The sequence below is a fragment of the Boleophthalmus pectinirostris genome, unplaced genomic scaffold (genome assembly GCF_026225935.1).
Source record: "Boleophthalmus pectinirostris isolate CB_2022bp ecotype Guang Dong unplaced genomic scaffold, ASM2622593v1 HiC_scaffold_2, whole genome shotgun sequence".
Classification (NCBI taxonomy): Eukaryota; Metazoa; Chordata; class Actinopteri; order Gobiiformes; family Gobiidae; genus Boleophthalmus; species Boleophthalmus pectinirostris.
This window is the reverse complement of record NW_026571152.1, coordinates 20,160,112-20,188,105: the sequence shown is the minus strand read 5'-3', so window position 1 is coordinate 20,188,105 and position 27,994 is coordinate 20,160,112. Positions and strand designations below refer to the sequence as shown.

The following is a 27,994-nucleotide window of genomic DNA, read 5'->3' as shown; positions in this document are numbered from 1 at the left end:
TGTACTCTATAGTACAGCTGCTACATTTATATTTACAAAACTAAACTAATTAAACTGTTTAAAGCTGAAATAAGTTGTTTTAAATCACAATCTGCATATTATGAGCAGAGCAGTCGATGCAGTCCTGTTATGGGTGTTTGCAGGTTTAGAAAGGTGGTGAGACTGTGCTTTTTTTTTTTTTAAATTAAGCTATTTCCAATTACACAGTTATGTTCATATACAAGTACAGGTTTAAAAATCTACTCAAAAATACCCCCAAAATTTACTCGTACAGTATTGTGAGTATTTGTAATTGGTTACTGTCTACGCATGAAAATCTGAGTGTACTTTGCATATATTGACCAACTGAGTCACCTGGCTTCACATCACTTTGTAAACAAAAACCATGCTATAAAGTGTTGCCATTGCTCTAACATTGGTGATAGACATTTTACAGTATATCTATTGATCCTAATGTGTTTGTTCATTTATTAATAGCTTAACCTGAAAATAGTGCCCTGTGTCACTTCCTGGAGTACATTCACTACTGTTTGACCTCTTTCTGCATCTCCGCTTGCGTTGTGTGTGATTGATTGCGCTAATGGCTAATTATGAGAAAGCCACAATGTCGCTAATGAGCATGCTAAATGATGTGCTGCTGGTGCCTCCCTGTGTAACCAGATTACACAGGAGTTCGTGAAGGGCCTGGACTCTCTCACTCAAACCGCCCTACACTGTCACAGTAGCAAAGGTCATATAATGTATTTCAGATAAGACATGACCACCAAGTGGCTACTGGCTAAATAGTCTGGAGATATATTGTCTACTAGATAATAGCAAAATATAGTTGTTTTGAACATATGCAAAACTTGGGCCTGTCATGATAATTACTATATTGATTTATCAATCTATATATGATAGATTGAACTATATATTTTTAGGTCAATATTTATCATGTGTTTGCACTAACAGGAAATGTTTTTTGATATTCACTAAATACTAAATAGTACTACTACTGTTTTTAAGTGTATTGTACATTTAGAATAGAATTTTGGAACATTTTTGTGAGTATTGTGTCAATGGCATATATTTGTTAAAATATTATCCTTTATGGTCTATATTTACTTGAGCGTTGAGTTGATTAGCTGTCAGTTTTATGAACATAGTTTTATTTTACAATAGATCTGCTGTAGTGCACATCAACAGAACAAAAACAAAATATTAATATAGTTCAAAATAAATGTAGAAACATTTGGATACACATCAATAGCAACATTTTTAAGCACCGATTTAACTGGTCAATACTGCTACAGCTCACATAAGAGCAAAGCATTTCTGAGAATTCTCTAAATGTAGCTATATAACTCTGATATGTACCACAATATACCACCAACCTGTTACTGTTTTCCATGTTGCCTTCAGTGCCCCCAAGTTGTTATAGCCATGTAGTAGGTCAGTTAAATAACTTTGTTTTTTGATAAGAATGAGAAATGTGTCACTACAGCAGGATAGCATATATTATACTGTTGTATTTTGTATAGATCAACTTTGACCCCATTTTGAATCATCCTAACCTCAAATCCAAGATCCAGAACGCACAAATAAACATTAAGGGCCGTATCTTGCTCCCAGACTTAGCAAGTGGGCGTGTCCAGGTGGGGCTGTACTTCGCTGCTGGAGGCTGGAGTGGGACGGTACAAGTACATATATGGTGACGGCATCTGAACCAATCTGTGACCGCTGTGGCATTTAAAAGCTCTGCCCGTGTGGGTGAAGTCTGCAATCTTTGCCTCATTATCAGGCGGTAAAGAGGAGTGTGGGGAAAAGTTATAGATGTGACAATAAAACAGCTCCGGAGCCCCGCGATGCAAGTACACAGCACAGGCATCAGGAATATAGAATTTTGTGTGGGCCATGACAGAACTGACTGGGTTTGTGTTCCGAACGCTCCGTGCGCACGTACGCCCTTCTCATGCACGCGCACACCAACCTTTTATAGATTTCTCTGCGTTCGTTTAAGACCAGTGTTTATCTCATGCGATCCCCATCCCACTGCTGACCCGCTGATTTCTCCCTTCCGCTCCCTTCCGCTCCCGTCTGCCCCGGCAGTCCGCTCCCACGGACTCACCTGAGGTACAGGTGTCCACCGCCGCTCCCGCTGACCGCTCACATTCTCATCTCTCGGTTCCACTGCATTTGACCCCACACAGGTGGATGTCTCGTGGATTATGGAATACGTTTATTGTCATATAAATGTTTCTGATGTTACGCACAGATATGATACGTGCGTCTGCTCCGCTGTCACAGACCCGGGCTCAGTCCGCGCGCGCAGAGTTAGGACACAGACAGAGTAAGAAACACACTTTAGGACAGCACTGTTACCGGCCTCATTTGAATGAGCAGCTTTTGTAGAGATTCAAATCAAACCAAACTATAGAGCAGAGTTGAGCCGATACAGGGAGCGGGCGAGGGGCTGTACTCTACTGCGGGAGGGCATCCGGAGGGCTCCCACACAGCACACGGACATGTTATGAATGTTAAGCATTTATCATCCTAATATATTATCAAATAAAAGAAGCTTTGAGCATATTGCATATAGTTTTTTGGTGAACTCGTTTGATATTTATTTTTACGTTTCTGGCAATTCACTGAACGTACCACACCACGCCCTCAGTCTCTCCACTCCACCTGATATTCAGTCACGGCACACCTCCTGTTTAGAACTCCACGCCCCACACTTGCGCCTGCGCTGAGACTGTGGGGCAAGATATGGCCATAAAAGTACTTTATTTTGGTTATCTGGCTAGCCCGAACCATGTGCTTTGACCAAACTTTACAAAGATGCGTGGGTTTGGCACCGTATCTTTTCTCCCTGATTCCAGAGGGTGTGATTGACAGGCAGGTTAACCAATCAGAGACGCATGCTCCATTCAGGTAAAAACAAACATGGCAGTTAAAGAGAGAAAAAAAAACCCCCAAAAACATAGAGAAGAGTGAAACAAGTTTTTATCTAAGATAAAAAGTTGTATATTTTGTTCTAAATGATACAAGAAGTTTCTGCATTTGAGTCCAATTCCAGTCACTGGACACAGAATGTAGAAGGGACTAACTGGTCAGGCAAGGATTTGGTTGAAGACTTAAGTTTGACCCTACAAACCCAGACTTCTCATAATAATTGCTTCAAAGATATTGCAAGTTTGTCCAAAATTTGGACAATATAGCAAGTTCAGAGAAGTATTCTGTGAAAATCTGTGGCCTCAGAATTGACACTTACCACTTTGATGAGAACAACCAAATGTCTTTTTCGTTGAGTACAAATATTAAGTCATTCCTTCTTGATAAAATCTGCTCAGTTAAACTTGACTGGAATATAGGAATTGTACAAACCAAAATAAAAACAATTGAGACATTTTTTTTTTTTTGTGATTGTATTCTTCAACTTTAGACGGTCAAGTATTTTAATTGAGCCCATTCAGTGGTTTATTGTTGGTCCTTATCAGCGCGCTGTGCTCTGATCCTATTGCGTCACTGATAAACTCTATCTGATGTTACGCAGTGAAATGAACCCCGGTATTATTGGGTTTCACAGACTCAGGCCCTGCCCCTTTGTGAGGTCATGTGACGTAGTGCCGATCCCATAAACGTCACTGAGGTCAGCACAGGTCTCAATCCCTCTGATGCAGTTTGTGATAAAGTCAGTAAGTTTTCAACAATATGGGGACATAATAATGATCCTTACTTAAAGGTTTGTAACTTTCTTGAGGTGGCATGGCACCTGCATGACTCCACAGAAATAAAAACTATACTTACGAACATTCTCCATGAAGAAAGGCAGGTTTGATGCTATACTGTGGAAGATTATAGCTTTAGGGACAACATTTCTATGAAAAGTAGGAAGCTTTTTATCTTAGTCTAACAAGTTGCATACTATGACTTTTAAAAGAATATAATAATAGTAAATGAACCTTTTGCTCAAATACCAAATAGCTGCCTTTTAGTGGCTTGAAAGTGCATTGTATAAAAAGTATGTGTTGATTGTAATGCAAACAAATGCAATTTTATATGTAATTATAAAGAAAATTGTAAAACCAAGTGAAAATACACAAATAAAAGTGCAATTGTTAGAGGCTACTGTACATTGCCAGTTAATTTTATTACATTTCCCACATGCAATAATAGTCTGGTACTTGAGAAACCCTGATTTTTCTTTCTTTTGCGGAATAAAATGGTAATCAGAATTGTCGCTTAAGAGCACTATGTGTAGTTGCATTGTTATTAATATCCTTATCCTAAAATAGTGCTGGTGAGAACATATGGTTTCCTTTTTGAATCAACATCATTTATTTTTTACCCAAAATAGCTTACAATTATTAGTATAGCAGTAATGTTCCATATGCATGAATATGCGTCTTGAAGAAAGAAACACAATGGCAATATGCTCTTTAGTTAGATTTAAACTGCTTACCCTGTGGTATGTAGGTGGACAATTAACCCACTGTGGCATATCACTCAAAATAATATTATAATTTGGAATGTTTTTATAGGGTGGTGATAGGACAGGCAAGTGGGTTGAGTGTGTGGTAAGTTTGAGGTCATTCGTCTAAATCGAGTTGTTCCCTGCAGGACGCCGCTCTCAAGTCTGAAGTGTCAAGTTCATATTTAAATTCTGGGCTTTGTTTAGGAGGCGTCATTCAAATCAGAGCATGTGTGGTTTTTCATGGACCTAGAAATGCTATGTTGTTTATAAGGAAGGAACTTCAAGTGACCACATACTCTTTAGTGGTAATATGTGCCAATATGTTGCAGGCAGGTTGATGTAAACTTATGTAAACATATGTAAGCTTACATATTTTCTAAGGACTTCACTTCTAGTTTCTGTTTCTGTAACACAGGTTCAAATTTAGCTATAAATATGGTTGCAAGATCAATTTGAATAACTATGAAATCACAATTTGGATTGGCTCAAATAAAAAATATATCTGCAATTTTAAGTAATATTTCCTATGCAGAGAATAAAAGTCAGGTTGCTATGGGGTAGGGAATTCTTGAGAACCCATTAGCCCTGTGAATTCAGCTCCTTGTTGTAAATATAGATTACAAATCTAATAATTGCAGTACTTGTCAGAAAAATGTTAACTAGATATATTTTCTATAAATGTTTAGGCCCTTGCTTTTAGGGTTGTGTAAAGTATTGAAAATACTAATCAGTACGAAAAACTAGAAACAAAACTAGATACTCATTTGAACATTTGAGCACCATTTAAGTATCAATACTAAAAATTTACAGGACAGAAATTAACCTTTCCTGAATACCTTGAATAATCTTGAGCTGTATCAGAGTCACATAGACTAGTATATGTCCATAATATGGGTCCCCTCTGTTGGGGGATTACAGATAGATCAGGCCACATGGTAATATAAAAAAAGTACTATGATTTAATGTTGAAAATGGCATTGTATTTTTTTTTTTAATCATCGTGGTATTGGACTCATTATTGACTATCGAGTCTATTCCTTAGTATTGAAACTGAGTTTGAAATTTTTGTATCGTGACAACATTGTTTTCTTTGCGTCATTAGAACAATAGTTACTTATGTAAAGCTATTTTCTACAGAAACATTATAGTAAACACAAATATGTTTACTATAATGTTGCATATAGGAAAAAAGCTAAAATTAAAAATTATTAGAATTGTACAATTTATTTATCTAAAATAAGGATTGCATTGTGCTTATCTAAATATATATCTATATTTTTTGCACTTTAAAAAACAGACTTTCTCCCACAAAGCAAACACCTGCTTTTGGTAAACTGGTTGCTGTAAATTGCCCATTGTAAATGAGTTTGAATGAAGAGAAAACCTCAATACCAGGAGAGACATTCTAAGGACCTCCTTTATTTTCCGGTGTGCCCGCGCATCCAGGGATCTGTGAGACCCAGTTCTGTTTCTGTCCATGGTTGGCCTTATTTCTAAATAAAGATTGGCCCAAAAGGAGAAGGAACCGGGGAGAGTCAAGAGGTGTCCACCAATTGAGACGAAAGGACAAGGGACAATTAGGAGAGGGGACAAAAGATGGATACAAAGATGTTTAAGGTTTCAAATGGGATTCGCGTGGGTTTGGTCTTTCAAGGATGTAATCAGTGTTAATAGGTAGGGGGAGTTTTTGGCAACATCTAGTGGTGACAAACCCTATTGTTGAGTAAATTGTAACCCAGATAAAATAGGTCAAAAGAAGTGTACCTGATCCTGCCACAGTAAAAATAGATTTTTAATATTAAAGGAAAAGCTCAACTGTAAATGCCAACCTTTTGCTCTACAGTAAAATGTAATTTTCAATTCCAAATGGTATAGCTTCTTTAGTTTTCCGGTGTGGTCTAAAACCATTCAGGAAATGTCAAAAAAAGATACTTCAAATGAGTATCTAGTTTTGATAGTGGTTTTAGTATTTGGTTAACTTTTTTCAACCCAGAACCGAATCTTAGTGTGTCTTCAGTAGTTGCAGTAGATCATCTGATTTGTTAATGTCATGCTATTGAGATATTGAGTTTAAGAAATTGAAGTGTGTGAAGTGTGTAAAATATATAATTTTTAAACACTTTTCATCATATCTTGTTACATTATAATACACAAAGCTTCTTCAAACTGGAATTTACTAATTATAGATATATCTACATATCATTGAATTGTTTCTTATCATGGGAAATATTTAAACTGAGAAAAATTTAACAAAGCAGGTAGGTAATACATATTTGAACCACTAGAGGTCAGTACAGCAAAGACTAACCCATCAGTGACAGCTCTTGTACACAAAAGCCTCCAGTCTGGTCTTTGGTTTATTTGAGGTGACTGTGGACTTGGAGCAGCAGTGGTATATTAGCCCTGATTAGATTAGCCTGCTCCTGGGTGAACTGCTTTAGTCACTGAATGGAGCTGATGGTTTTATTTGGGAGAGAAATGCGATACGTCACTTTCCTCTGCATGAAATGCGACGCGGGCATTATTTAAGGGCAACTCAATCTGTGTGAATTAAGTATTAAACGGATCAGGCAGGGGCTCTAGTTTCCCAGCATGCATCACTCACAGATCATAGAGAGAAGAGTAAAAGTTGGATTAGCAATGTTGAGCTGTGGACTGTGTATTGTAATATCAGTGTACTACAGCTTCATTGACTGACCATCCAGTCCTCCTACATCATGTTTGGATTCAGAAAGGTCTGGAATGGAACATAAAGATTAAACTTGTCACAGTCCAACCTCCGCAGTTGTATCACGTGTCTCTCAAAAGCAGAAGACATTTCCTCTCGAAAATTCTCTTAACATTCAGAACAAAATGTACAACTTCTTTTACATGAGATTCGTAAGTGTTTAGTGCTTTGCTTGCAGTTCCTTTGCCAAGAAAGTTCCACGGTATGGTATTAAACATATAGAAGGACCTATAATTAGATGGCCAAAGCCAACATGTTTCGAATATGACTGGTCTTCATCCGGGCTTAGGACCCGTCATGGTCGAAACTTGTTGGCTTTGGCCATCTAAATAAAGGCCTTTTAACTATACTTTTCCTCGTGTGATTTTTACTTCTTTTGATTGCCTCGATTTCGTTGTGTCTAAAGTTTTGATCCTTTTTCCAAGAGCACCCTCTGTTTGCTCTTGACTCTCACTCACTCTCACACAGCAAACAGCCAGAGTTTAGTTTTTTCTATATAGGAGGACCTACTAGGCCAAAGCAGATCTGTGGTAAGGTGACCCCATTCAATTAAAAGAACCCATGTTTTTTCTGTGACAGGGGACACAGGCTCAAAATGTGGACTGTCCCAGGTCAAAAGAGACGTCTGGACTCTAGGGATGTCCCGATCACATTTTTTTGCCCCCTAGTCCGAGTCCGAGTCATTTGATTTTGAGTATCTGCCGATACCGAGTCCCGATCCAATACTTCTATAAAACATTAGTAAATGAACTAAGAGCAAAGAATCCAAAGATCCAGGATGTACGGGGGGATCAGATTGTATTGATTTCTTGTGTAGTATTTGGACTGAACTTAGTGTGAAAAATCAAATGTCCAAAACTTTAATTTTATTAACTTTTCTAACCATCATTGTTGAAAATCTTAACTTTTCACAGTATGGTCTTGGAATGTATAACTTAGTAAATTTAATGAACCTGTTAGTGAATAAATGCTGTAAATAAGTTTAAAGTCATACTGTGGAACATTCCAATTTCCAGACAAAGCAATAAAAGATTGTGATGGCCCCACATGAGAAAAGTTACATAGTGCACTTTAAAGAGTTCACTTTCGTATGACCCAGAATAACCACATCTTCTACTTTACTAATATGTAAGTCCCCAAATTCAGATGGGCGTGTTTGACAGATGGATTAGCCAATCAGGGACATGCATGGGCTGGAAAAAAATAATAAGAAAAGTTTGCATATTTCTAATCTGAGGTGAGAAAAATGTTGATTTTTGTAAATGAGAATTGACTGATATGAATATGTATAAAAATGCAGAGATATATTATTCTGGATTTCCCAGGCAAGAGGTTAACTACTGGGACTCACAGGGCAGTCTCTAGGGCAGGAGTCCTCAGATCACTGGGTTAGACTCTGATCAGTCACTTGGCTTTAATCCAAAATGGCTGCCACCTTTAAGCCTCTTGGGGTAATCCCCCACTATTTTCAGACCAACAACAAAGTGGAAAGGACCTACATAGAACTTGGACAACACTAAACCACGTGTATACTGCAGAAGAAACCAACTGTGTACGCAACACTTGAAGACAGATAAGATTGTACTAGAATGTGTGCTTCAAATATAAATATTAAGATTAGGCCATACACTATTATAAAAAAAAATCTTACCTGTGTAATTATATAAAACATAGGTTAAGCCTATTGAAGTTATACATTTTGATAATTTGAGGTTCAGCTAGTAATACTACTACTACTACTACTACTACTACTACTACTGATACTATTATTACTGTTATTGCTACTACTACTGCTGCTACTGCTATTGCTATTGTTACTACTGCTACTACTCCTAATGCTACTATTACTACTGCTACTTCTCACTTTACTAAGTACTTACTGCTCTTACTTATTACTACTACTACTTATTGGTTGAGAGCTTGGATCTATTGTATGTGATCAGAGATGTGGACCCATGCAAGCATCAGATCAGGCAAATGAATTCAGATTAAAATAACAGACTTCCTGTTTCCTGCACACTGCTCTTGGTTTAGTTTACATTAAAGTCACAGCTGATGTTAAACTTTGGTAGAATGGTCCCTAATGACACAGGGCTCCATGGAAACGGCACAAACAGCGATGGGAATGTGAGCCTCAGTAATGGCCTCACACTTGCTGATGCTTTGGTCCATACCAGTGAGATATGTTGTGGGAAAATCCAATATTGTGCACTTGAATACTTATCTCACAAACAGGAATACAGTGAATTTGCTGCTCTATATTTCACAGCATTGGCTAATGCAGTAATCACTATGGCAAGAAATAAGAGTTCAATGTTTTGGGGAAAAAAAATTATAATTGTGATTTTCTTTCTGATAAGCAAGGTGATTACCATTAGATTTGCAATTTATAACTTAATAGTACAACTCTGCTCAAAGGTCACATTTTAAACGCATCTAGAGGAATTGACCCATTGAAGTATGAAAAACTTTACTTAAATCTAGTTGAGAGAAAAGCACAGACATCTTCCTTATTCACAAAGTAGTCTGTATATATACGCTAAAATAGGTAGAAGTGCATCTTCTGGTGTCACCATGTTTTGCTTCTGCTCCTCTCTGATTGGTCAGTCTCCTTTTATGCGTCAGCTGGAGCCTAACAAGATGGATTCTTAAGAGTGTGAACTCTTACTTGCTACTTTCTCTTCCACTGTAAGTCACTAGCTTGATTAAAAAGACACTGGAAATGATACATTGTCACAGAGTAGAGCTGCTTTAAAACGTTTTCCCATATCAGGCCAAACGATTTCAGAAGTCCTCAAAAATTGGACAGTATCAGCATTGTCATATGGTTCATCAGCAATAGATCTGAAATATTGGCCATTAAGTTATTGCATATTTGACAAATAATCTGCTACATTCCATCTTTTATTTTTCAAATGATTTCCTCTTTCTTCCACATGTTCGTCCTAGTTTATGTCAGTGGTACAGTGACAGTTTGTGGGTTTAAACAGGTGTGAGTGGAGGGTCTGCTGTATTCAGGTTAATGCAAATGTTATGTCACAAAGAAATGGAAATATATGGAAATATACAGCTACTTTTATCAAATGCAAAGTGAAATACAAACATGGATGGCTACCCTGCATCATAACATGGTTGATAAGCCAGTATGTCACTTTGTTATACTGGTATCAAAGACTGTTTTCAAGTTCATTTTAGGTTCTTTCATAGAGTCAGTTAGAGTCACTTAGACTCACTTTAATGGTTTAGATCTATTTTAAACTTTCACTAGACCTGTTTTATACCTGGATGCTTCACGGTTTATACCTTAGTTTAGAAAAGGTATATGTGGTATACCCTGGATTCGACCTGGTTCATACTGTAGTTTAGACCTGATTTATACCCTAGTGTAGACCTTGTAATTATAATATAAACACAAAATAATATAATAATAGTAGTTATAGAACTACTAAAAGACAACAGAGTAATATTAAAGAAACTACTAATATAGACACGGGCCACTGTAAATTCATTCATTTTATTCAAAAAACTGTTCTATTTTTGTTAATTTAGTCAATATGGATACTTCTTCAAATGAGAATCTAGTTTCAATACAATTTTTAGTATTGAATCAATTGCATATGGTACCTTTTTTCTGCAAGTGTCAGTCAGAGTGAGTAGGAAATCTCTTGCACTACCCTTTCACTGTGGTACTGTATTGATGCTGACACCATATTTAGTTTGAGATCATCTTCTTAACAGTGACTGACAGGACAATGTAAACTCTATGAATGAATAATGAACACCAGTAACCGTTTGTCTGACTGGAATTTCGCATAGAAGTTGCAATGTGTCATGTAGTTGGTTTATATCAACCACACGGGACTAGAACATCTATGTGGTCTGAACAGTACAGCCTGGTCTGAATGCTTGCATTTTCAAAATGAGTAATGTGCTTCATAGGTGTGCTGTGTATTCTTCTGAATAATAATTATTATGGTTTTAAAAGGGTGGAGGTTGCCCAGCATATCACAAACACGTTCAAAAACATCTCATAGCAGAGCCGACTTCCGCAGATTTGACGTGTAACTTAGCTTAGTCGTGTCACCAGATATAAGGTGTAGCTAAAGTCATCTGCTGCTCCAGAGAATTCACACTGCACTTGAAGACAAATAAGATTGTATTATGTGTGCAATAAATTCAAATATTAAGATTAGGTCATACACATAATAAAATCTTACTGTGTAATAATACAAAAAAAAATACTATGGAAGTAGATCATTCGCAGTTCTCTAGTTTAGACCTGGTTTACACTCTAGTTTAGACCTGATTTACACTCTAGTTTAGACCTGGTTTACACTCCCAGTTTAGACCTGGTTTATACTCTAGTTTAGACCTGGTTTACACTCTAGTTTCAGACCTGGTTTACACTCTAGTTTAGGCCTGGTTTACACTCCAGTTTAGACCTGGTTTATACTCTAGTTTAGACCTGGTTTACACTCTAGTTTAGACCTGGTTTACACTCTAGTTTAGGCCTGGTTTACACTCTAGTTCAGACCTGGTTTACACTCTAGTTCAGACCTGGTTTACACTCTAGTTCAGACCTGGTTTACACTCCCAGTTTAGACCTGGTTTATACTCTAGTTTAGACCTGGTTTACACTCTAGTTTAGGCCTGGTTTACACTCTAGTTCAGACCTGGTTTACACTCTAGTTCAGACCTGGTTTACACTCTAGTTCAGACCTGGTTTACACTCTAGTTCAGACCTGGTTTACACTCTAGTTCAGACCTGGTTTATACTCTAGTTTAGATCTGGTTTATACTCTAGTTTAGACTTGGTTTATTTGTAATTGGTTAGATCCACCTGTCATTAATTCAAAACATGACAGGTGTTGACCAATAGGAGGAGTGTCTGTGTCTATGAGTGTAGAGCAGAGAAGAATTGAAGCATTATATGACGACGGACTGAAAATAGCATGGGTATTGTCACAGGGATCAGATTACAATGATTTTTATCCTTTATATTGCCCAGCCCTGGTTGGAAGTGGATTTCAAGGGTTGCCACCCTAGTGATTATTTCTTAGATGGATTTGAACATCTTAAAAAATGATGGTAGTGGAGAGATGGAGCATTTTCAACCAAAATTGAAGTGTATGGGTTTTTGTGTACTTTGTTTATCTGAGAATCCTCGCAACTCCACGTAATGGTTAGTTACATTACATGACCTGAAGATTGTTTAGCATTGTAGTAAAATATGGACCAAATACTAAATACCATGTTAGAATATTGTTACCTCAAACACCTTGAGTTGTGTTTTGTTTCATTCACATGTTTAAGTAACCATTGATTACTAGTCTGTCTCCACCTCCAAACCTTGAAATTCTCTATTCCACCTTGTGATGTCATGAAGCGGTTTTCAAGTTACAGCTACCGTTTATCTTTAGTTCAGTAGAGGCTGAAATCATTTTAATGACTCTAGAGAAGTTGCATGGAGTTTAAAAACACAGTGTTACCACCTGAAATCAGAGAGTCTTTTCTGTTTGAGAGAAGAACTCAGCCTAAATATGCAGGATTTGTGTGTTAAACATGTGTGAATGAAACAAAACACCATTCTAATGTTGTTCCTCATTAGAACATATAGCTCAAAAATAGTGTAACATATGGCCTTTAATCATTGTCTTATTCATTTTTTATATTTCTTGAATAATGACGTAATATATCCAAAATCAAGTGCATATGACTTCTTGTACTTCGTTTCACTAAGAATCCTCAAAGCATATTTTGTTACTTTACATCACCTCTTACTGTCTAGACCGTGCAATCAAATATATATACTATTTACCATATACCGTTTTTTCAAATCCCACTTCCTCTTTCCTTATATGTATTGCCCATCCATAATGCAGCCGTGGTTGAGGGCCTTGAAGTGTTAATGAAGGAGACCGAGGCGGAGTGAAGTGGCGGCAGCAGTTCATTCATGTGAGGCATTGAAGTGCGGTGGGACAAAAGAGCGCTTGCTTCATGTGTGTGTTTGTGTGTATGTGTGTCTGTGCGTAGAGACTGGACAGACGCGTGTTGACGGAGCCGAATTAGCTTTAGTTATTTAAAACAGCAGCTTAGCCCCCTTGTTTCTCTTTTTTCTCCTCCTCCTCTCTCTCCTCTCTCTCTCTCTATCTCTCTCTGTCTCTTCCTGCGAATGTACATTGTGGTTCAGTGCTTCCTCCATATCGGACTCCGTATCAGGTTGTATTCAGATCATTTCATATTTCTTTGGCATCGTTTTTAGAGTGAAATTTTAGCTGTAAAGTCAATCTAGTGTTACCTTATTAAGTTTGACAGGCCATCACATTTTTCTTAGTCAGTCAATGTGCGACGGAGACTCTGTTCGATTCAGTATTTTGTGCAAATATTAGAAAAACAAAATGCAATTTGTCAGAACTTTGTGATATTTTGTGAAGGTAAAAGTACTATTGGTTTTTGGAGCTTAACTTGACATGATATTTTCTCAGACTCAATCAAATGTCTGAAAATAGATTATTATAGTGAAATAGGGAATAACTATTTTGAAGGTTTTTGTGAGGGGAAATATAATGTTGTCTTTTGGAGCTTAGCATGGCTTTGTATTCACTCAATGTTGGAAAAAATATGGTTTAGCATTACAGGCAATTATGGAATAACTAATTTGAAGACTTGTCATAATAACAAATTTTGAAGCACGATATATATTGCTACAGAAAATGTTAAAATACACAATAGTTTTTCAAACTACTTAATACCCCTGCTATAACACTGAAGCAGGATAGTGCAGTGAATCTTTTTCTAAGTGAACCATTGGATTTTTTATAGCCAACTATAAATAAATAAAAATAGCACTATTAATCACTTAGTAGTTGGTTCCTATATCTGTAATGTGTCATAGATTCTAGATTATTCAACCAACTATAGCTCAACTGTTATGTTATAGACCTAATACATAAAAAAAGCTAATATACTGTAAGTATATGATGGCAATACAGCTGCTACTGTTTTGTTTCAACATTTTGATTATTTTGCCATGTCATGTTATAATTTTGAGTTAATGTCTCAAATTCAGCAATTATTCTTTTTCTTTACTCAAATTTGCTGTTTAATAGTAGAAAAAAATTGCACTTACTTATTGTTGGTTACTATGTAGTGGTGTTCTGTGATACTTTTAGCTGTCAAGTCAATGTTTGCTTCTCAGTGGTTTTGAATGAGCCACAGTGCTCAATCAGTGTCTGTATCAGTATAGTATTTTCTTAGTTTTGTCTTTGCATTATACTGGAAAATTTGGGGTAACAGAACAGAATAACAGAACAGACGGATCAACGGGAAATAGACATTAAGAATGCATTATTTAAATCATGCGTTTGACATTTTAAGTATTTGGATCCAATATGGAATACAACTCTTTGCATAAACTTGTCCAAATTGAGTAAAAACTATAAATGAGAATACAAATCAGGTTACAGGCCAGATAAGGTCTATTACATTATTGTAATACATTTAACTAATGCGATAGGGATATAATATGGACATTGCATCTGTTGTTATCTAACATTAGGATATCTTGTACAGGCCAAATTATGTCAATATGGCGTGATTAGATATGATGGAAAAGCAGTTTTACACACTATTCTATTCTCATATCATTGTAATTCTAATACCATTGTGATAACAGACTTTATATTAGAAAAGCAAATCTAGTTCTATTGAAGACACTGCGCAACTTACATTACTTTGCTGTGAGGCCATGCAACCACTCTGAAATGCTGGTATTTGAGACTGTACAAATGAGGAACTGAATAATGATAGTCATAGAATAAAAAAAAACATATACATATCTAGCACCTGCAGTTTTAATGAAAGGTGTGAAAATGCTGTTACGTAAGTGTGATTTAATAAATGCGTTTGACTCACTAAATGGTTTATTATATCGTTGAGTGTTCTTCAGTATTTTGTATTGTCCTTAAATAGGTTTTCTATATAAAATTGCAGCTTGGCCCGAGTGTTGATACTAGTATCTCACTCGTCATTTTAAGGCATTGGAACAGTGCTTTTTTAAACTTCCATCTTTGCTCCATGTTTTGCTCATTACAACATGCAGCCATCATTCAATTGCATGAAACCAGGTATACCACCTAAACCAGAAACATGACATCTAGGGGTGTACTATGCAATTAAAACCCCAAACTGAATTTAATAAAGTTTAATGCCAAACTGTGGAACATGAGTGGCAAAGTGATGACATCTCATTGCAGACCGGTACCTCTCTCTAGAAAAGTTAGATACTGCAACTTTAAATGCAGGACCAAAGCAGGACCAGCTATTCAAATCATCACCAGTACTAGCAGTTTGAGAACAATTTCATTAGATATTTAATGCACTGAAATCATCATTGATAATATTAACAAACTAAAGAAAGCGTCTCCAGTTTTAAATGACTTCTCCAAAATGGATTTCATGAGATCTTCAACCGTTCCGAAAATATAAGGTTGGGTGAGTTTAATCATCTAATTGCTGAATTTGCAGAGGGAAAGTTAATTATTCAAAACCACACAAGCACACATTATCGCTTCTGACAATTCAGCAAATTTGACTCCTGTGTCTAAATGTCAACCCCAGGCATTAACGGACAAATAAGTTGTCTTTGGCATTTAGACTTTGGTGGATAGGTTAGTGACGCAGTATGATTTGTGGTGAAGAGGAGGAAATGAAGTTTGAGGTGGCTGAGGGTCCTGCTGCTGTGGTGGAAGTTAGGTGTAAGGGAGTTACACATGTGCTCAAAAATAACTCTGTGCTGCCGATGCAAATTTTGTATCCACATCTACCATGATTTACCTGTATGGAAATAAGCTACATAGTGCTGGCATTGATAGCAAAAGACTGTGCTATGTAAAATGAGCTCTAAAATACTATTGATACTATTGACATCACACTGGGGCTGTTCTACAATGCATTTCTATTGATGGAATTTTCAGCAGTTTCCGTGGTGACACAAAGCACAAAAAAGTTTTAAGATCTTCTGCCTGTGATCAATACGAGCGTTCTTGGTTTGTTTGAAACACTTTAGGCTAATGCTGGCTAGCATGTGACTGTAATTTTATGTGTGAGAGACTTATTTAAAAGCACAATAATCTCATCTTTGATAGTTCCAACCAAAACAGCTCTTTCTGGTCAGATTGTGTTAAAATAACGCTCAGATTAAGTCTTAACTTGAGTAACAGAGTTTCTAACAGAGTAGTGCTTTCAGTTAGCTTCACACCCCTAGGGAATGTTGACGGTATGAGCTGCAAAGTATCAGTAGCCTAAATAGTGGTGTAGCAATGTCTAATGTTAGTGTTAAAGTATTGTGAGGAGAAACATTATGGGATTAAAACTTCAAATTGAAAATGCCTACTATATGTCAATCTTTTGCAAAACATTCAACGTTTTATAATTCATTTCAACATTTATGAAAGTAGATTTGGTTTACTGTAGGCTACTATATATATTACTTCCTGTTGTCCAAAGTCCAGGTGTAGTCTGGCCCACACCTCCGTCCTCTCTGTTACTGTTACAGAATAGGGCTAATGAGATATTGTCTGAAGAGCTGCTTTTGACTTTGCTTTTTGATAAGACTGTTTGTTTTTTAGGAGACAGTGCTACTGTATGTGGAACATGAAAAATACAACTCTAACTGTCAAACAATAAATAGGCAGCAAAACATGAAGAAAATGGTTGACGCTAGGGATGTAACAATAACCGAAATATCGTCAAAGTTCTCACAATAATATCGTGGATTCTCACAATATATCGAATTACAAGTCTCTTTGCTTAAATTAAGAGTTATGGTGCAGCAATAGCTCGAAAAAAGACAAAGGAAACTAGATAGACCATGATCCTTGGCTCCATTTCAGTGCAGACTACGAGAAGAAATAACAGTTCTCTCTTTAAGTCTTAGTTGTTTTGTCAAGGCATTTTAAGAGGAAAAAGTAACATCGCAATAAATATCGTACTGTGAGATGTATATCGTGAAAATATCGTACAGAGAGATTTGGATATTGTTACATCGATAATCGTGAGCCTCCCCACTATATCGTGAGCTTTCCCACGATATCACAATAAATATTGTACTGTGAGGATCATACAGTGACGATATCGTATTGTGAGACTTGGATATCGTTATACCCCTAGTTGGTGCATTATGCCATGTCAGTTTTGATGAGTATTGTGCAGTTGTTGTAAGTGTACCCAAGTATACCATGATAACAAAACATTAAAGTTCTCATCAAACTATTTATTTTCTTCCACACGGGGTTTTGTTATGTGGTGATCTTTTTGGGTCAGAATGTTGGTGGCTTTTACTCTTGTGACATGGAAAGATGACCGCGGGCCTTTCTATCTGGAGGTTGCAAGTTTCTTCATTTGAACATTTAAAAAGGGAAGAAAAACTTATATAGTTTACACACATTGAAAATATCTATTAAAGTCTTTTAAGGTTCCCCCATCAACCCAACCCAAATTCTCCAGCTAAGATAATCCTGACAAAGACCTGCTCAAGATCTGGACATGGATGCCACTGCCACTGCTTCTAAAAGGTTTCCCCAGCAGCACTGAAGGATGGGTCAAATGCAGACAATGAATTTCCCTACGGGGTCAATACAGTTTTCCTTAACCTTAACTGTAACCTTACACCACATGTTAAAATATCATACCTGATATACATTTTTGGACACTCAAACCTTTTGTATGAGTTAGTAAAAAATGCACTGTGTAGTATTTTTACTCTCTTGAACTTGAAGTCATTACTTTTGTTTTGTGGTGATCTTTTTAAATGGTAGTCACCGTTGCTTATTATGAAACCACAGCTCCACACTACGAACTTTAAACTGTCTTTTCAACTCAACCACACAGTGCACATTCAAACAAATTCAAGAGGGCTACAAACTAATATGCTCTTTTGGCTTCAGTTTACAGGTCATTTTAGCATAGGAAGTGGAACTGATAATAATATACTACCCAGTATGCCTTGCTATGTTTTTGGAGAAACTTAACTAGAGATCGATGATACAAGCTTTTTCACGGCCAATGCTGATAGTTTAGAATCTAGAGAAACTGATGGTTGATAAGCTCTGCTGATATTTTGGGGCTGATATGTATGATTTTTATGTAATTTTCTACAAACTCTCCCACAGCCCTTTTTTTTTTTACCACAAAGCTATCAGAGAGCTGTGTAGTCACACGTTTTTCGGCCTGTGTTAGAGATTTAAGACCAATACACGATAGCCATCCTAAAAAGTGCATATAACCCGATATACTGTATCTGCCAAGCGATATATTGGTTTATCTCTAAATTTAACAGCACTGTACTTGATTCTAACTGTTTTAAAACATAAAAAATACTGAATTAACTAGTTCATATTTAAAGAGTTGCAGGGGTACCAAGTTATACCTCCCTCAGCATTCCAACCATCGTGATTATCACCGTGATGAGTTTATGAGCCCTTTTCACAGCTTTCAAAGGGATTTTGCCATCACAGCACCTACAACTCTTTAATAGTATGCAACAACAACAACTAGCATGCTGACTACACACTTCTTGATTATTGGACAATAAAACTCTTTATACTCGGATGCAGACAGCACGCAGCAAACTTATTTTGCCCTCAAGAGCTTCAATATTTTAAAGTTGCACATCTACTGCTGGTGTGTCTGTGCTGGGAGCATAGTATGTGAGTGCAGGTGAGGGCTAACTAAAAATAGGCCTAGTGTTTTTCCTAAAGTTGGTCACTAATCCGAGCTGCTGCTGCGTCATCACGGTGATAATCAGTGGGAGGGGCTACGATCACTGCTAAAGCTAAACTAAAGGTCAGCATGCTAACGCTCCTCAAGGTCCACGTAATCAGTGTTGGAAAGTACCTGAATACCAAAAAATACATATTCAGAATGATACAAATTTTAAGTAACTATATATTTTGGTACAGTTACGCTTTTCAATCAATGAATCAAACTTTATTTGTATAGCACTTTTTATACATTTGAAATGTAGCACAAAGTGCTTCACATGCAAGAGAAAAATGACTGATTAAAAACAGTAGCAACCCCACCCCATAGTTTCTTCCATATACACAACAGAAACCAGACACATAAAGCTCCTAAAGGTTATAATAAAAATAACAAAAAAAAAAATGGATAGCTAAAATAAGATGGATGATGATGATGATGATGATGATGATGATTTGAATTTTTGGGACAGTTAAAAGATGACTACCTGAGGACCTCAGAACCTGAGAGGGCTCTTATGATAAAAGCGGATCAGATAAATAAATAGGACTAAGACCATTAAAAACTTTATAAACCAATGAAAGAACTTTAAAATCTGTCCTGAAGCTCACAGGAAGCCAGTGCAGATACTTCAGTACTGGTGTGATATGCTCTTTCTTCCTGATCCTTGTCAGCAGCTGTTCTGCAGAAGTCTTTTGGTAGTATGAGTGATTTAGGCTTTAAACTGCATGATATTAAAGGTCCTTTATTACACACAATTGACTCTTTTGTGCCTTAAGCCATGATAGACTTCTCTTACCTCATCAAAAACATATCTGGAGTTGTGTTTTGTTTCATTCACACATGTTTGAATAATCATTTTATTATAAATAGGTCTATATCACCAAAGCTCAAAATGCTGTGGTCCACATTGTCATGTCACAAAGCAGACATTTTCAAGTCAGTAGCTACCTTTTACCTTTTGTTTAGTAGAAATTGGAAATTACAGGTCTAAAATCATCCAAATGATTCTAGTGAAGGTGTATGGAGTTTAAAAACACCTGTATTACCACATGACATCACAAGGTGGAATTAGAGTGTTTTCTGTTTGAAAGGAGGACTCAGCTTAAATATGCAGGGTTGTGTGTTTGTGTATATAATATTTTGAGTTTGTTTGCTTTTCACTTGTGATGTTGAGCATTAAAGTAAAGAACTTATTGAGAACTGCGATAGTTAATCACAGACAGATTTCTACTATAGACAATAAACTTCAAGTATTTAGTATTCTAACAAAATTTTGGTTTCAGGCTAATTCATCTCTTACATCTTGAAATATCACATTTGCTAAAGGCTAAAACAATGCTGCCATAACTTGATTTAATATAATATAATGTATTTAATATAATTTGGTTAAAAGTCCAATGTTTTATCTTAATAAACGTAATGATTAATAATAATGTTTGTAGTCTACCTAAAGGTCACCATGCAATTCTAAACAAACTGCAACTCAAGTCCGATCACGATAATCAAATGGTAAACCACCTCTTTCTTGTATCAGTAAGAACCACAAAGCCCCATAAATTAATACTGTAATACTCACATATGGCTTTGTTAGTAAGTGTAGTATAATATCTTAGATCATAACCATGCATAATACAAAGAAGGATACTACAATAAAAATAATATTGTCTCAACACTGCAAGTAATTTCCCTCAAGATAGGCACATATTCATCGTCTAATTCATCCGTCAAATCTTGAAATATCACGTTTGCTAATAGCTAAAACCATGGGGTCGTAAATAATGATTTGTTATCAGTCTGCTTACCATGCAGCCCTAAACAAACCAACTCAAGCCTGATAATCAAATGACAAACCACTACTTCCTTATAGCAGTAACATATTGTCTATAGTCACGTATGGCTCTGTTAATAAGTGTAGTGTATTACAGCTTATTGTAACCATGTATCCAACAAAGAAGCATAACTGCAAGAACATTGTCTCTTTTTTTTTATCATCTTGACAAATGATTATGATTCTGAAATATTGATTGATTACTGCTTTTTAACTGGCCATAGTTGGTTTCAATTTGTTAATGTTTCAGTATGTTTATGTTGTGTATGTTTTAATTTGAATTGTAGTGGTGTTTGACACTCTGAGATGACTGCTTCCTGGTCCTGCTGTGTACCCCCTTGTCAGGCACTTCCCCTCAGCTCTTTATTATTCATGTGTCTGTGTTTCTCAGAGGAAAATGGACTTGAAATTTGGTGACAGGTCAACTGCTCTTGCTCTTGTATAATGGTGGGGCTGAAGTAATAGAAAAGGGTAAAAACGTTGAACTGGTTTCCCCATGGGTTATTGGATGAATGATTTGCTATAAAAGTAATTGTGTAGTGTCTTGCTCACTTGAACACAAATTGCCAATTGGCATAAAGACTAATAAGAAGGATGTGATGGCCAAAATTAAAATTTGATATTAAAATATGTACAGAAATTGTTGGACTTTTGTTTTTATTAAAGAATTAAAGAAGTTTAATATTGTAAAAATAGGAAAAGAAGGTCCTTTTAAATAGAATGAACATTATCAGCACAATCCCAGTCTGGAGAAGCAATAATGATGTGTGTATGTAAATACATTTATAAATATATAAAAAATTACATTATATAAAATAAATTATTCATTAAAATGAATTGCAAAATGCTATCCAGTAATAAATACATACATAAATTGTTAATGTTTCAGAAAACTACAAAACACAACAGAGTGAAAACTAGCCTAACACTTCATGAATAATACAATAGTGGTATTACAGTGTTTACTGAAAACATATTTCAAGTATCCGACATTTGCTCCTCCTTGCTTCTCTAAACGGTCACGTGCCAACAGGTTTTTTAACATGTTTTACTTTTACGATCAGACTTGCTGTACCGAAGTTTTAAGACCGTACTCTTACCATATTTAACTCGGTTCATTTTCCTAAACGTTCTTAAAGCTAACTCCTGTTTACTTCCAACAGTGAGAGGAGTGTTTAAACGTCATCATGGACACGTTTTTCCGACGCCACTTTAGGAGAAAAGATGGAGCAAAGCCCAGGGATACAGATTCCACCAGACACAGGAGACCAAGTGTTGCTGTGCCCACAAGCAAGGCACGTCGCAGGTCCAGCGCCGGACTGGCCTCTTCCACTCTTTGTCAACGTCGCAGATCCAGTGTCCAACTCCAGGGGGTGCCGTGTGTTAGCAGTGGGCGGATTGTGTCCCGACAGAGAGGGGGTCCTGGTAGGAGGAGGTCGAGCACAACTACCCCATGTCTTAATCCACGATTTGCAGTTCGACGGCGGAAAGCTGGAAAACTACGCACGATAGATACACACCTTTTGGGACCTTCCATGTTGTTGGCCAGTCTTTTACAAATGACAGATGAAGGGGAGGGCCCTCACGGTGAGCAACAGGTGGAGGTGCGCGGGCTCCAATCGGATGGAGACGACGACAGCAGCAGTGATTATGACACCCAATCAGACGACAGCCAAATCTCAGAGGGGGAGGAGCTTCCAGAGGAGGACGACCAAGTAGAGCGCTCTGATCCGCCGGAGTCTTCCTCTCCTTTGCCTTCATTGGACATTGCTAAAACATGCAGAGAAGTCATGCCCACTCCAGCACAGCCGCCACCCACTCCTTGTCCAGCTCCTCCCACTTCGTCTCGTCTGATACGTGCCCCACGCTGCCTTCGTAGGAACTCTTCACAAATTTTTGGAGGAGAGACTGGGTGGTGTTATCGGCAGCGCGGTTCGATTCAAAGTAAAAGGAGGAGAATTTCAACCATTTCTAAAGCCGGTAGCCCGTGGCCTGGACGAGGACTGCCGCTGCCCCCAAACCGCAGGAGCTCCGTGTACCATATGCACCACCCAGCCTTTTACCGAGGCCCCGGGGCCCTCAGCCCGATGGGGGGCTATGACTCTCGCCTGGAGAGCTGGAGTGCCTTCCTGCTGTATGTAGTTCCACATATCAATTAGTTCACATTTATTTATAGAGCACTTTACAGCATCACACAGAAGACCTAATAAAAGGTATAGCGTTTTGACCAAAACATCCAGAGCTTTAAAATATTAATTTGATTTTATTTAGAGACATCTGTTCCTGCTATGTCTGTCAGTCAAAAATTTAATATTTTCTTTTTCATTTCATCATTACATGTTTTAAAGGTAAACATTTTTTAAGATCTTTGGCTATTCACAACAAAACATTGCTGCTTGTTGAGACAAATGTACTGTATAACACATATTTCTATCAATAAAAATTTTTTTGCATCTAAATCTACATGCTAAGAACGAAAAATTTAGGAATTATGTATATTATGTTTTTTAAATGAGCAAGTCCTCAAAATGCCATCTGTAACAGTTCATCTGGAGTCGTGATATGACCCAGCGACAATCTGACAGTGTCGAGGGAGAGTATTTTTGTTCAGTGCTTTTTTCAGACACAGACACATGCCCCTATGTCTACCATACAAAACTGACTAAACATGCAGTTAAACTTGGACTAGAACCAACACTAGAACCAACACTAGAACCAGCAGCAGAACCAGGACTAAACCAGGAATAAACCAGGTCTAAATCAGGGCTGAAATCAGCACTACAAGAGGACTAGAACCAGGACTAGAACAGGATCTACACCCATGTGAGAAGTACTAGCAGTCATTGTGTGAAGGTATATTGTGTAGCCACATTCTGGAGCAGAGCGATGCATCGTCCTGGAGAAGCTTCATTAGTGGTTCGTTTTTTACAAAGACACAGTCCGTCCGGTCTTTGTCATGGTGTTTCTCTGACGCTAATTGACTCCCATTTGAACCATTTTATATCAAGTCTATTGTCTACATATACCTCTTATCCTTCTCTGTGTTAGGAGTCCCATTCACAAAAGCTGTACTTACTACTTCAGCATGATAATTCAAAAGCATTTTTTGTTGATCAGTTACAATAGTGCTAACAATTATCACTATTTGAGTATTTTAAAACATATATTATAGATACATGCTTGCTTTATTTACTTATAAAAAAACACACACACATTTGCATATTACTAAACTGTTTGTGTATTAAATGTATTTAATAGGGGTTTAATATTACTTTTAGGATGTACACATATAGTATAATTATAACATATAACAGAAAAATACACCAGTTATAATCAAAATACGATACATTTGTGGAAACTGTATTACTACTTTGCAACTGTGGGTATTGAGCCGTGCAGGTCCCAAACCCAAACAGGTGGAAGGGTATTTGATGTTAACTGCATGATGAGAGCATGGCTTTTTTCATTACTGCTTTCAACATGTAAGTTAGCACTTGATTGGTCTGTAGGCTGCATTAATGAGATGATTCAGAGTGCTTGGTGAAATGCATAATTATGATAGCATTAAAAACAACATGGTAACTGCATGTACTTGCTAAAATCACTTATTACAGATTTCTGGTGCTGGTTCATCTGTTATATTGAGCACCAGATGCTTTTAAGTTTATTCAATGTCACTGTGACCTAGGTTGTAAAGAAGTGTTGTCTAAAAATATTACTCAGAATGACTGGCTCAAAATTTACCAGATGGCATGCTTTCTTTGGAAGGGCATCTGACTTAAACACTTGCCAAATAGTGTTGTCATGATACTAACATTTCAAACTCGATTTTGATACTTAGGAATAGACTTGATACATGGATTCCAATACCACAATCATAGTAAAAAATGCTCTTATTTGGACAGCAGAATGTCATTTCCAACATTAAATAGTACTTAGTTATATTATTATATGTGGTTTTATATCTGTCTACTTCCTCATTCTTCCAGGTATATATAGTCTTATACTAGTTCTGGTACAGCTCAAGATCAAGATCATGCTAAAACTATTCAAGAAAGGTTCATTTCTGTCCTGTTGATATGACTTTTTTAGTATCAGTACTTTTTCAAATAGTTTCGATCCTAGTTTTAATTTAGATTTTTTTGAGTATTGATTGGTATCTGATTTTATAGAACCCTATTGCCAAATCGTTGCAGCAAACCTAAATTCATAAATAATATAGATGCAAATAAATAATAAAGTACTTTAAACTGTTTTGTCTGTTTTTCTTGTTGCAGAAAAGCCATTGCGAAGTCCAGTCTCCAGCACACGGGGCCCACCTCCACAGAGCCGCGCCCAGAGCCCAGCAGCTCCATCGACTGGACCGTGAGTGTCCTCTGCCTCCTGTCATTATGTCACTGTCAATATGGGGTTGTTTTCACGTCCTACAAATTGCCATTATTTGTGTATTGATTATCACTTACCTTTTTTTTTTTCTTCAGGAAAATGCACAGTTCGGTGACCACATCTGGTTTGAGACGAGTGGCTCTGGAGATTTCTGTTATGTGGGGGAGCAGTACTGCATCGCCAAGTCTCTGGTGAGACAAAGGAGATAAAAATGACTTTTACTAAAATTTTAAACACTATTTCAATGCTAAAGAATCTTAATACCACCGATTATGATACCACAATGAAGATATATATATATATTTTTATAATAGTTATTTTCAATACAAAATAATTGTCATTTACTTTATGTTACTATGAGTTCTTATACTTGTTCAAACTCATACAAAACTGTTCAGGACATCAAAAATGTTACTGTGTTAATGTGATGCATTTGCAGTATCAATGGTTGCTCAAATGAGTATCTAGTTTCAATATTGGTTTTAGGATTGACTAGTATCTGATTTTAAATGCTTTTTACAACTCTTCATCAGATCAGTGAGAGATCGGTGATGTATCAGTTAGATCAGTGATGTATCAGTTAGATCATATATATAAATATATCATCAGATATTGGGCCTTAATTCACAGGCTGATATTTTGTTTCAGCCAACTTGCTGCTTAAAGGGTATGTATACGGTGGAGGAAATAAGTAATTGATCCCTTGCTTATTTTATAGGTTTGCCCACTGGCAAAGAAATGAACAATATATAATTTTAATAAGAGGTTTATTTTAACATTGAGAGACAGAATATCAAAAAGAAAATCCAGAAAATAACTATAAACCGATTTGCATTTCATCGATGAATTAAGTATTTGAACCCTCTAGCCAAAAAAGACTTTAGTACTTGGTAGCAAAATCCTTGTGTGCAAGCACAGAGGTCAGACATTTCTTGTAGTTGATGACCAGGTTTGCACACATATCAGAAGGAATTTTGGTCCACTCTTCTTTGCAGATCATTTCTAAATCATTAAGGTTTTGTGGCTGTCACTTGGTAACTCCATAGGTTTTCAGTAGGGTTAAGGTCCGGAGACTGGCTGGGCAACTCCATGGCCTTAATGTGCTTCTTCTTGAGCCACTCCTTCGTTGCCTTAGCTGTATGTTTTGGGTCAGTCATGTTGGAAGACCCATCCACAATCCATTTTCAGTTTCCTGGAGGAGGGAATGAGGTTGTCACTCAGGATTTTACGGTACATGACTCCGTCCATCCTTCCGTTGATGTGGTGAAGTTGTCCTGTGCCCTTGGCAGAAAAACAGCCCCAATGCATAATGTTTCCATCTCCATGCTTGATGGTGGGGATGGTGTTTTTGGAGTCATAGCATAGGCCGTATATATTACTGGACATAGCTGACACGCTAGCTGTCGCAAATAGGAAGTTCACCAGGGGGCTCTTCTGGCTCCAATTGATTTACATTAGAATCTTGTCGTCCCTCTTTCTGTAACTGCTGTAGTAAGCCTAGTCATTTTGGTCTTAAAATGTTCGTATAAACCCGCTCTATATGATCCTGAATTTTTTTTTCGCGATTTTGTCCATCAAAAAAATCCTATTCATAATATGGAGCCTGGCTCCAGATTCACTCCTGTAACCGTAAGCATTGCAAGCCTTATTTGAGTGGCGCTGAACACTACGGGTGATGTCACACTCACTTAGTCCACTTCTTTTATACAGTCTATGGGTCATAGGCAGCATTTCTCTTCCTCCACGGCGAGTTGAGCTCTCCCAATCACTCCCTAAATCATTCAGATGTTCATTTGCAAACTTCAGGCTGACCTGCACATGTGCCTTCTTAAGCAGGGGGACCTTGGAGCACTGCAGGATTTTAATCCATTGCGGCATAAAGTCTTTCTAATGGTTTTCTTAGTGACTATGGTCCCAGCTGCCTTGAGATCATTGACTAGCTCTTCCCGTGATGTTCTTTGCTGATTTCTCTCTGTTCTCATGATTATTGAAACCCCACAAGGTGAAATCTTGTGTGGAGCCCCAGACCATCAATTGATGGTCATTTTATATTTCTTAAATTTTCAAACAATTGCACCAACAGTTATCTCCTTAACACCCAGCTTCTTGCTTATAGTTTTGTAGCCCATTCCAGCCTTGTGCAGGTCTACAATCTTGTCCTCAACATCCTTTGACCGCTCTTTGGTGTTTCCCATGTTGGAGAGTTTGGAGTCTGATTGATGGACTGATTCTGTGGACAGGGGTCTTTTAAACAGGTGACTAGTTAAAACAGGGGTCTAATTCAGGTGATGAGTTGATTAGAAGTGTCTAACTGGTCTGTGGGAGCCAGAGCTCTTAATGGTTTGTAGGGGATCAAATACTTATTTCACAGAATGAAATGCAAAACAGTTCATATATTTTCTGTAATGTGATTTTCGGGATTTTCTTTTTGATATTCTATATCTCAATGCTAAAATAAATCTACCATTAAAATAAAACTGTTTATTTCTTTGTCAGTGGGCAAACCTACAAAATCAGCAAGGGATCAATACTTATTTACTCCACTGTAAAGAATTATTTGAACACTTAAGTTTAGGTAATGATTAGCCTGAATACAAAACTCTTACAGAATTATAGTTAAACAGGGCTTTGTGTGAGTTTGTAGCAATTTAAATTACATAATTTTGAGAAGATTATTAAAATTTGCCCTACATATCAACCCAATCTCTTGTATCAGGCCTTGAACAAGAAACAAAAAACACATTGTCAGTCTCTTATTTAAAGGAGTGTCAAGTGACTTTTTTGTTGAAGGGTCCGCCACCTTCTGCTCTCTATGGAGATGTTATTGCATTGC

The 27,994-nt window shown here is 37.1% G+C and overlaps 2 protein-coding genes across 3 annotated transcripts in view; one reads left to right on the top strand and one right to left on the bottom strand.

The window, feature by feature from the left end:
* The window catches only part of phf21ab (PHD finger protein 21Ab), a 15,446-nt gene extending 12,940 nt beyond the window's left edge, over positions 1 to 2,506 (bottom strand). The window contains exon 1 of the mRNA XM_055155868.1: positions 2,459 to 2,506. Coding sequence (XP_055011843.1) covers positions 2,459 to 2,506 — 48 coding nt within the window. The remainder of the gene's footprint in view (positions 1 to 2,458) is intronic.
* Positions 2,507 to 13,209: 10,703 nt separating this feature from the next.
* The window catches only part of LOC110169325 (diacylglycerol kinase zeta-like), a 35,310-nt gene continuing 20,525 nt past the window's right edge, over positions 13,210 to 27,994 (top strand). Inside the window, exons 1-4 of one of the 2 annotated variants that reach the window (XM_055155392.1) lie at positions 13,210 to 13,403; positions 21,939 to 22,909; positions 25,053 to 25,140; positions 25,257 to 25,352. In XM_055155392.1, coding sequence (XP_055011367.1) covers positions 21,963 to 22,909; positions 25,053 to 25,140; positions 25,257 to 25,352 — 1,131 coding nt within the window. In that variant the 5' untranslated portion in view covers positions 13,210 to 13,403; positions 21,939 to 21,962. The remainder of the gene's footprint in view (positions 13,404 to 21,938; positions 22,910 to 25,052; positions 25,141 to 25,256; positions 25,353 to 27,994) is intronic. The other variant, XM_055155393.1, reaches the window with a different exon arrangement.